This window comes from Argopecten irradians, chromosome 1 (genome assembly GCF_041381155.1).
Source record: "Argopecten irradians isolate NY chromosome 1, Ai_NY, whole genome shotgun sequence".
NCBI lineage: Eukaryota > Metazoa > Mollusca > Bivalvia > Pectinida > Pectinidae > Argopecten > Argopecten irradians.
In genome coordinates, this window is record NC_091134.1 from 55,310,197 (window position 1) to 55,321,296 (window position 11,100).

Below are 11,100 nucleotides of genomic sequence, written 5' to 3' on the forward strand. Positions count from 1 at the left end.
ACGGTGGCTGAGAGCGGACATGAAAAAGATAAAAATAAAAAAGGCGAACGCAATATTTTTGCGTGCAAACGCAATACTATTGCGAGTTTTATTTATTTCATGTCCGCTCCAAGCCAGACCCCAAAAATTTCATCAGAACCCTTAGCGTCATGCAGCCATATTGAAATTTTCCTGCATCAACAGTTTTAACCTGTTTTGAATTTGGCTTTAAAACTTTAAATTTGAACTCCCGCCCTTTTCCATTCTATAAAGGTTTTTATTTTGTATATCCCACATAAGTGCTTTTTTGGGGTTTTACTTTGTAAACCCCACATCGGCTTTTTGGTTTATTAATTCTTGAAGCAAATATTGTTTTATAGGTATTTCACATAAGTTTTGTCATGTATTATATTGGTTTATCATTTGCTTTTATTTAATAAATACCCTGTCATCCTCTGTGAGGAAGGCCTTATTTATTCAAGATGGTTGTTGTTAGTGTGTAGATACATAAAATAAACTATGTGTACACACTCTTACAAAACTCGCTCCACAGTCTGGCCACAAACATACAAACAAGCAAATACGAATATTGATTGCGGTAATTAAAAAAAACCAATATAATTCTTGAATGAACAATATATGAGGTATAAGCTTGATTTGGAGGAATAACGAAAATATAACAAAAAAATGCTATTTCGACTATTTGTAAGTATAAGTGAAAAATTTACCTGTAAAAATTGTACTAAATCAGAGTATATCATAATTGATGTGCCATTGTTCTCTAGTAACTGTATAATTTCTTTGATCTCTTAAAAGTGTGAGAAAGGAGCTTTTTACGGAGACCTATGAATCCTGTGTATATCCGTGTATTCACACAACTGCCGACATATAGTTCTATACAACCGTACCGCGTCTTATTCAGTGACCTTAATCGACCCCATCATGTAGTGTATACCACACATTTGACTGACAACAGTCATTGTGGTCATCTGAACAACTCACCTGAAGATTAACTGGATATCAATCATACGGTTTATCATGGCGACGATGACAAACATACCAGTAGTTGACATGAGGCCCTACAGAATTGACATGGAAGATAAAGTGGACACAGAATCTCTCCAGATTGTAGGAAACTCCATATGTGGAGCCTTCAGAGACATCGGTTTCTGTTACATCAAAAATCATGGCATTCAACAAGCTCTGGTATGTGGCATACTTCTACATATTCTCTGAAGTCATGTGAAAATGGTTAAATGTATTATTGATGACTGAAAATATATAATATTTGCGCATGTACGGATGCCAGTAATAGCACGTGTTTGCGGCGATGCATTGATACATATACAGCTATGTTGTGTATTCAAGCACAAGGTGTTCATTGTATAGGAACGATAAAAATGCCTCATTGGAGGTGTGTATATCTACTGATCGGCAAGTGAAAACATGCCGTCTAGTACCGGCGATAATCGGCCCTGTAAACTTTAGAGACATCCAAATACAACATTTCACTGCTTGAAAATTACCAAACCATGTATCGATTATACAATTATGATGTCCAGATATTGAACATACCTCTAAATCTTATATAGCATTCGCTTATGCAGAAAATCAACAGATTTATTTTGGTTCTGTTGTACAGCTTACCGCACGCAGTGATTTTTTTAGTGTACGACATACATGTATGCATGTTGACATTAAAGTGTACGGCATACTACAGCTGCGCGTACCTTTCAACATGATAATACATGCATACCATAATTCTACAAATGCATCTATGTTAGTATAACGTCTGATGAATTAAATTAAAGTTAATCACATTGGACCTTGTGCGGTTAGGCTACATGTGTATACAATTTATTAGTACATGTATCACTTGTATGCTTTTGAAAACTTATTGTCTATTCCACTTTCTTAATTATATGGTTATAAAGTTTAATTTTTACCCGTTTACTTTTTATGTTTGTTTGTTTGTTTGTTTGATTAATTAACGTCCTATTAACAGCTATGGTCATGTAAGGACGGCCTCCCATGCATGCGGTGTGTTGCGTGTATGTTTAGCGAGGTGCGTGTTTTTGGGAGACTGCGGTATATTTATGTTGTGTCTTCTTGTAAAGTGGAACTGTTGCCCTTTTTATAGTGCTATATCACTGAAGCATGCCGCCGAAGACACCAAGCAACACACTCCACCCGGTCACATTATACTGACAACGGGCGAACCAGTCGTCCCCACTCCCTGTGTACTGAGCGCTAAGCAGATGTCTCGGCCAGGGGACAGAACCCAGAGCCTTCCTCACAGGGGCGAACGCTCAACTCAAGGCCAAAAGTGAGGCGGTGCCAAGGGAGGCATTAGGAAAGATAAAGTCAGTAAGGAAGAAAAGAAAAGATAAGATCCTAAAAATTTTAACCCGTTTACTTTTTATATCTGTCACTTGTTTTACCGTTAGATCGATAAAATGTTGTCCGTGAGTAAGACCTTCTTTGAAATGCCACCGGAGTATAAGGAGAAATACCAACGGGATCCCAATACTGAAATCGTCATCAATGGTTGGATACCAATACAAACAGAAAAGGTAACCATCAATATTTTTTTATTAAATCTCTTGTTACTTATTTTCAAACTAAGTAACTAACTTTGTAATGTATACGTGATAACAAACCTTGAATAGTGCCACATTTACCAATAGATTTATCAGTAGATATTTCAGTCACTTTATAACCATGCCATTATGTATACTAATGTCTATACATATAAACGTTCTTTTTTTTTAAAGTTTGAATCCAAAGCGCCCTAGTGATTACAAGGAATCGTATAAATACACTCCGCAGACTGGAGAGGAGGTAAAATTTTATCATCCGATACATCCATGTACCATTGCGTTGTACCTGAAAACTTGTACTACTGATCTTGTATTAAAGTCAATGAAGTACGTTATTAGTCGATACATACGATATATTAGCACGTCTTCAATAAAAGCACTATTAAAAAAATTTCATAAACTTATATCGTCATCAGGTTATAATTTCATGTGCTTGATTCCCTAGGACCCTAGAAGTAGCTGTGCCTATTGCATTTTGGGACCAATCAGTCAATAAGAAGGCCAACAGGCAGTTATCTTGGATTTTGATAGTTGAAGTTTGTTACCATTATTTATCAGAAAGCACTAGAGGGATCCGCCTCAGATTTCATAATGTAGGTTCTCAATGACTTTAGTTGTGCATATCATATTAAGATCCGATCGAATTACAAGATAGCCGACAGGCAGCCAGCTTGGATTTTGAAAGTTGAAGTTTGTTACCATTATTTATCAGAAAGTGCTTTAGTAATCTATCTCATATTTCATATGTAGGTTCCTCTATGACCTTAGTTATGCATATGGCATTTTGGGGTCGATCCATCGACAAGATGGCGGACAAGCATCCATCTTGGATTTTGATGTTTAAAGTTTGAAAAGCATAGAAAATATTCCTCTTTCCATTGTCAGACATACATCATTCTTTGGTTGGCGCCAAGAGATCTTTTGTTTACAATAAAAAATGGAATTAAAACATTATTAGGCTTTTATGAATTTCATACAATTAACAGGTCCTGCCAGATTCGGAAGGTTTTGAGGAAACAATTAAAAATTTTCGCGCCTCTTGCGAAACCTTGGCTCTACGGATTCTAGACCTTTTGTCAATAGGACTTGGTTTAGAGGTAAGTTTCTTCAATCCCTAAACGCTATTTAGCGCTACATCGAATTAAAGATATGCTATGTTTGCAACCTGGTTTTAAAAAACCCACAAAATTAGTCTCCGGTTGAAATTGAATTATGCCATTTATTAAATTAACAAATGACGTGAAAAAAATACAAATAAAACTATCATATTCATTAAAGTATAATAAAAATTTTTACTAAAAGTATTCAATCAGATTTATCTCAAAAATATACCCAGGGCTACAAAGGTTGGAGTTGCATTATGCCCCATCATTGCAGATCCCTGGTATTGACCTACATAAAGGAGGATGGGGTGGGTGGTGGTTTTCAAGGCGCCAAGTGATTTTTTCTTCTAACTGGCGCATGCGCAATGTACCAAGCTAAAGACGACAACTCCGTTAAGAGTTTGTCGTCCTGGCTAAAACACCACGAGTAGTCTCCCTTATTGTTATACACATGTAATAATGATAACGATCAGCGCTAAAACCATTTATGTTTAACACACATAAATTAATATATATATGTCATATATATGACAGGGGCGTAGGAAGCGGGGGGGGGGGGGGGGGCAGGGGGTGCAACTGCCCCCCCCCCCCCGTTCCACAGGACGGGGGGGCAAACATGTCTATTTGCCCCTCCTCCCCATTTTCGCCGACTGAAATTTTCTAAAAATGCTTATTTGAAAGAAAACAGGGTCCTCCTGCACATTTTTCGTACTTCATTCTAGAAAATTTTCCGCTGCGCAGCGCATTTCCTAAAACGTTCAAGCACATAATGTCAAACCTTAAATAGTAAAAATTCAATACACACAAACTAGACTAAAAATGTCCATCAAGGGATTCTATGTACTGTTTTAAAAAATGTCTCTTAAAAGATCAATTTGTTTATATGTCTTAGCGAGACAATCAGTTCATTTTTTTATGTTACACAACAATGTGCCGATGGTGTGAAGCCGGTATATTCAGATCGAGTAGGGTTGCATAATGTTATGACGATTATCATTTCTAAATGCAGGTAGCTTTAAATCGAAAAATTACCATGTTAAGAACGCTTTATAATCATTAAACTTTATCGTAAAACTCATCTCAGCCATTCTAAATCGTAATTTTTTTCCCGGGGGAGACCCCCGGACCCCCCTAACACCAAATTCTCGCGCCTTTGGGCGCTCGCAAATTCATCAAAATGCATCGTAAAACTCATCTAAGCCATTCTAAATCGTAATTTTTTCTCGGGGGAGACACCCGGAACCCCCCCCCCCCCCCCCAAACACCAAAATCTCGCTCTTTCGGGCGATCGCAAAATCATCAAAATACATAAAACTCATCCCGGGGGTCACCCTCAGACCCTAAATAAAACACAAAAATCTCGCGCCTTCGACGCTCACACGCTAATTTGACCAATTTGCGTATTCGTTAATAATTTCCTTTTAGCGACCCCCTGTCTATAAATGTGTACAAGGATTAAATTTAGTGATATATGAAAAATGTACACATATATTATATGGTTGGGAGTTGAATTAATCTCCTCCTGTAGGTGTGCGTTTACATGACGTTTCATCTTCCTACGCCACTGTATGACACTATACAAACCATGGTGGGAACTTAACTATTGCCATCCAAACGATACAAATCCCAACCAGTGTCATTCTCAAATGAGACTATAGGGTTATGAATTCTGTGAAACAATTATGAACAGTAACATGGTATAGGATAATAGAATCGTTCATCCACGTTGGGATGAAGTTGTCAAGGACACGAGTGTTGAGATCTCCTGTCTCACTCCTAAGAGAGTGAATTATGTTGGGTTTTTTTGTTTTACCATATTCACCACTTTGTGTCTCACGTGTGAAGATCTCATGTAGCTTGTCGTTACCCTAGGGTGAGATACAAAAATAAGAAAAGACGCAATTATACAGTATTGAACTTAACGTAATTTTGCAGGATAAACATTTTTTAAGGAAATGTCATGCTCGATTTGGACAATCAGGAAACTCTTCGCTGCTGAAAACAATGTTGTACCCCGCTCTGCCTGAAAATGCTGGTAAGATCTTAACGTTCTTTTTAATATTCAACATATATTGCTGATTATGATACAGTGAATAAGCGTACATATTCATTTTTGACCAACATTTCTATGATACGTAACATCTTGGCGACATTATGTTGATGTCAATGATTACTCTCTACTGTGTCTGTTGATTCTACTTAAACAGAATACATTGTTGGTTTTCTTTCTCTGGAATACTGCAAACCAGCTTTCTTTCGCGTCCAATTTACTTTTGCGAATTTCGCGATCCAAGTAAATTCGCGTAAGTTTATCTCCGCAAATGAATATTTATATCATTAGGAATTCCCAGACAATTTTATATCCTTGAATGGTAATCTTTGCGAACTTGTTTTGAAATAGAAATCGCGAATTTTAGTAACCGCGAAAGAAAGTTGGTTTATAGTATAACGGCGAAGTTAATATTATAAGACGCTTTCATATGTGGATATGAAGGATAGGATATTCTACCCGAGGGTCACGAAATAGTAAAATCCCAGGCTTGCCGAGGGTTTTGCAACATTTTGTGATCCCGAGGGTAGAATATCCCTATCCTTCATATTCACTTATGAAAGAGTATTTTTCTTTCATACCTCGACGTTCTATTGCAATTTTACAACTATAATATCCCGTCATTTTGAAATAAATTCGAAGAAATCCACGGCTGAAAGTCAATTTTTCATACATGAAAAATTACGTGATATTTTCAACAAAAATTTCGTTGTTTGCATCCTTTATAGTAAAACCAGTCAAGTAAAAAATGTTAAAATTTTGTTGACGCCTTGACGTCACAAGGCTTTATTGCATTGGTAGCTATGCAATATAGCCTCAGGCGGTATGAGTGTATTGCCCTAGACCAGCCATTATTACACCCGTTGGTATGAAAGAAATAAAGCAACAACATAAATGGCAATCATTACGTGACCTTACTGCTTGTTCAATGAGTTTATTTTTTCTGTTATTGATTTGTTTCAGATTCGAGTATTATAGAAATACACGTAGACCGAAACAATAACACTAGACAGTGATGACACATATATTTCGAAATATTTATTTACCCGAAATCACATTTGCAGAGACAAAACATCGACATTGTTTCGAGAACACATGTCGAAAACATGTAAATAAATGAAGACGTATAAACACGTAAAATATCTTCTCATGAATTCAGGTAAAAACTAGCTGGGGATGACTTTCCTTCACTTTCTTAACCTTGCTCATGTATGCTCATAAACAAAACGTGACTTACTTAATAGGACACTGAAATAAAACAGACGTAATAGATCACAACCCCTGGTGGACATGTGATAACATGATGTTTATTGTTTACTTCCCCGGGGCGCTAGATTGAACATTAATCTATTATGACGTCACTATACGGGGTTTCGACCAAGACATCAAGATGGCGGACAGGCGGTGTACGAGGAAGGAAACAAATGTTACTTTTCTACTGAAGACAGTTCACTTGTGCTATATTTATCTACTTTCAATCTTCATGAATCCGGATCTCGTTTAAAGAAACAGATTTTTGCGACAATTGCCTTCGGCTCGGGCATTATTCCATCCCTCGACAATACTATGAGGCAATTATACTCTCTCAACCAGGCCATAATAGATAATTATTATTGTATTAGTGATAATCTATCATCGATAGCATAGTATAGACATCATATAGTCGGACGCATGTACTAAATGTACTTAATCTGAATAAAACCGATAACCGTTCGCTTTAAGTTTAAAGCAAAGAAAGTAATGACTTTGATAGCACTAGGGCTTAGTTTAGCTATATATATATATATTTCGATATACAATGCCGGTACATGATCTTGCGCACCTAAGAATTTCATAGCCGATAGATAAATTATTAAATATTTATTTATTGTTTTATCATATATATATATAGTGACAGCAAGGACCAAACATTTGTTTTCCAGTATCCGAAAAATAAACAAAAACTTTGACCTTACCCCATGTTGGAACTTGAAGTAAACATGGCACATGCTCTTGCGCAGTTACATTATATAATCCTATTTCAATCATATTATGATAATCATTTTATTTCATTGAACATTTAAATTTCGATTAAAAACAAAATAATTGAATTATAAATCAGTTTGTTATTTTTACAAATGTCAAATTAAAAAAATGTTTACGACTTTTTAAATTAGATAGCACTTTCAGCCATTCTTCCACTATGGCCCCATTGTAACATGGTACATGTGCATCTTAGAGTGAAAACAGAAATTGTATTAGAATATACATTGCCATTCTGTACTTTTTATGTCTGTATAAGTTTGTTAGTTAATTAAAATTAACTGAAATTACGTGTACGCAAGATCATGTGCCGCGCAAGATCATGATCTGATCTGCTCTGATCTAATCTGATGGAGTCTACAAGACTAAACCAGCCAAGAGCGATGTCATTTCTCCTGGTGTTATTTTTGGGTTTTTTTTTCAGTCCTTGAGCCAAACCAATTGTGGTGTGGGGAGCATACCGACTTTGGTTCTTTATCAATGCTATTTCAGGATGACACAGGCGGTCTAGAGGTAAATAGTAATGTAAATTTTGTAATTCCGATAAATATACTTAATAGTTCTCTTTAATTCTGTACCTATACTCAGTTGGATATAATAATACGTAATCGACTTTAGTTTTCTTCCATTACATTGACAAGGTGAAAAATCTTGACGGTAAGTACATACCTGCTACACCCATGCCTGGTACCATAGTGATCAACATCGGAGACATGATGCAGAGATGGACTTCCGACCAACTAATCGCTACGGTAAGGTTTCTTCTGGGGTGTTTCAAGTTGCTTTCAATCATTTTATTTCGCGGATAGAAGGTTTGAGGAGTGAGATATTTATTTTACGTTTCCACGGAAAATAGACATTTCGTAAAGGACTCATTGTACGTAAACTTCATGAAAGTGCATCTTATTCATTTTAGAAAGAGTCTCGTCGTGGGATATATTGACACAAATACATTTGTACCAGAATTTTAATAACCGTAGTAAAACTGGACCCATCCATTGTACATGTAGTGAGATATTAACAGAAAACTGGATATTTGTTTTGAAAATGTGATTTTATCTAAGCAGACGGGAAAACGCAAACTGAAGAACTTATATATTACATATTCATCAAATTAACGTATAAACGAATGCCTAAACACGATTTTTGTTTTGGATTTCAGGAACACAGAGTGGTGATTTCTGAGAAGGAGTCGAAGAGGAAAATGAGTCGACAATCTTTAGCATTCTTTATCCAACCAGACGATGATGTAGTCATTCAAAGTTTGACCAATAACGATAAATATAAACCTATTACAAGTGTGCAGTACCTCAGGGGGCGACACGGCAGAGTTTATTAATAACTGTGATAAATATCAACCAATCAAAGTGCGCATGTCCGGAAGGGACGACACAGGAGGGTATAGTAATAACTGAATTAAATATCAACCACTCAAAGTACGCAGTACCAGAAGGGGAGAAACACGGAAGCAGTAATGGAAGTGACTTATAACTGTGATAAATATCAGTCACTAAAAATAACGTCAAGGTTATTCCGTATTTGCATATTACACAGCTATCTGCCCTTGCGGGTACATATCGATTGTGACATCATGTGTTTACGAGCATATCGTCATACTTTTCGGAGAAAACGACGTAAATTGCGCTCACAAAATAAAGACGTAACAATCGATACCTAACTGCGAAGGAGCTAACTCTGTAACATGCTAAGACGGAATAAAAATCATCTCTTCATAGACAAATATATGTAATGTAATATGACTGAAGGCAAGGTCTTAAAGAGCGCAGCCAGATGTTTCAGAAACCATTAATTATGCAATGTTAATACATGTGTACGTTCAATTTATGGAAATAACGGAGTCGAATTATGCACACCTCAAACCCTTGTTTGAGAAGGAAAACCACATAAAAAAGAAGATTTTTTTTATTTCTGTAACAGATATTTCGCTTTTGGCCAGCTGATTATATTGGAAACTGGTTTATCACTTGAACGCTTGCAAATAAAGAGCAATATCACTGAACTTCTGCCAGATGAAGATTACGTTTGTCGGATCATAAAAGCGTTTGAAATACTTAATTATATATTGAGCTGACTTCAAAGCACCGCATTCACGCTGATGGGATTTTTTTACAGTGGGGAAAATAGCGGCCGCAAACTGAAGCTGTCAGTGTGGAGGACTGAATTTGAAAGATTGTGTTTTTTCTTATATTTTCATGCATGTGTTACCTTAGAAGTGCTTCGCACTTCTTGCTCTGTGCCCTTATAATTGTATCTTCATTTTCACAATGCATATTCTGGTTTTATGTATCAATCATTCTATGTTAAAACATAATAGTTTGAGTTACATATATTTCAATTTGAAGTATTTTTATTTAAGGGACAATTCTACGGGGCGCCAAAAGGGACACTTGGAATTTTGTACATAAATTTTGCGGAAACAAAAACGGTTTTTGTTTAACACAGTGATTTAATATCAACTTTTTTTGAAAATGTTCTTAAGTGAGATTATATAATCTTTCACCTGTCAGAAACTTTCACAAAATGAAATATTTGTAGAAAATATCAAATTTTCACCAAATTAATTTTCACTACCAAATCAGTCTTTTGTCAGCAAATTATATGATATTTGATTTTATGAACAAACAGGTGTACAAAACAGAGACATAGTCAGTGAATCCCTTATTATTACAGGGGATACACTTCACTGGGAGAAAGAGAGGGAGTCATAAATACTCACCTGAGTAAAGTATATAGGCCCTAGGCAGGGGACCTAATGGAACAACAAGGAGAGGTGAAGTCGTTCTCACAAACACGATTTGGTTTCGAGTAACCAATACAAAAGATATTTTTTTTCAACAACCAAATATCCCTTTGTACACAAAATGAATTTTTGTATACAACTATGAACTTTTGGGTATATAAACTTTTTTTTATTATAAAACAATGAATTCTCATTTGATACATTAGAATTTGCACATATATGTATATCGGAAACAAACCAGTTGTATGCCCTTTCTAGTGAAGTAAAGCAACTTTTGTCTAGAACTACTCAAATCTTTTTTTTCTTTTTTTTTTTTTTTACAGTAGTGTGTTTAACATATTATGTGCATGCTCCTGTATAAAAAACAATTTCATCACCTCCTCGGTGATTATGTAATTAATTTGTTTAACTTACGTGACATTGGTTCCGCTATGAGTACAGCGTACATATTGTATCTATTGAAATTTCAACGATTTCAATTGAAATACTTCACAATGTCATGGATCTTTTCAGTATTGTGTATATGTAATATAAGAAATGTAGAACAATATATTTATGCCATATTTTGTTTCGTGGTTATCTAAC

General features: G+C 35.7%; 1 protein-coding gene across 1 annotated transcript; it reads left to right on the forward strand.

The window, feature by feature from the left end:
* Positions 1 to 1,017: 1,017 nt before the first annotated feature.
* LOC138333958 (uncharacterized) lies at positions 1,018 to 10,802 on the forward strand. Its single transcript, XM_069282706.1, has 8 exons — positions 1,018 to 1,185; positions 2,427 to 2,476; positions 2,754 to 2,820; positions 3,566 to 3,676; positions 5,618 to 5,717; positions 8,179 to 8,267; positions 8,396 to 8,506; positions 8,917 to 10,802. The coding sequence occupies exons 1-8, from the start codon at positions 1,018 to 1,020 to the stop codon at positions 9,091 to 9,093; spliced, it is 873 nt and encodes a 290-aa protein (XP_069138807.1). The 3' UTR covers positions 9,094 to 10,802.
* The last annotated feature ends 298 nt before the right edge of the window (positions 10,803 to 11,100 follow it).

Bases quoted from the DNA above. Each gene is read 5' to 3' on its own strand.
- LOC138333958 (XM_069282706.1), top strand. From the start codon at position 1,018: ATGGCGACGATGACAAACATACCAGTAGTTGACATGAGGCCCTACAGA. The intron at 1,186-2,426 runs GTATGTGGCATA...TTTTACCGTTAG, and splicing joins ATGGCATTCAACAAGCTCTG to ATCGATAAAATGTTGTCCGT. The intron at 2,477-2,753 runs GTATAAGGAGAA...TTTTTTTTAAAG, and splicing joins TTCTTTGAAATGCCACCGGA to TTTGAATCCAAAGCGCCCTA.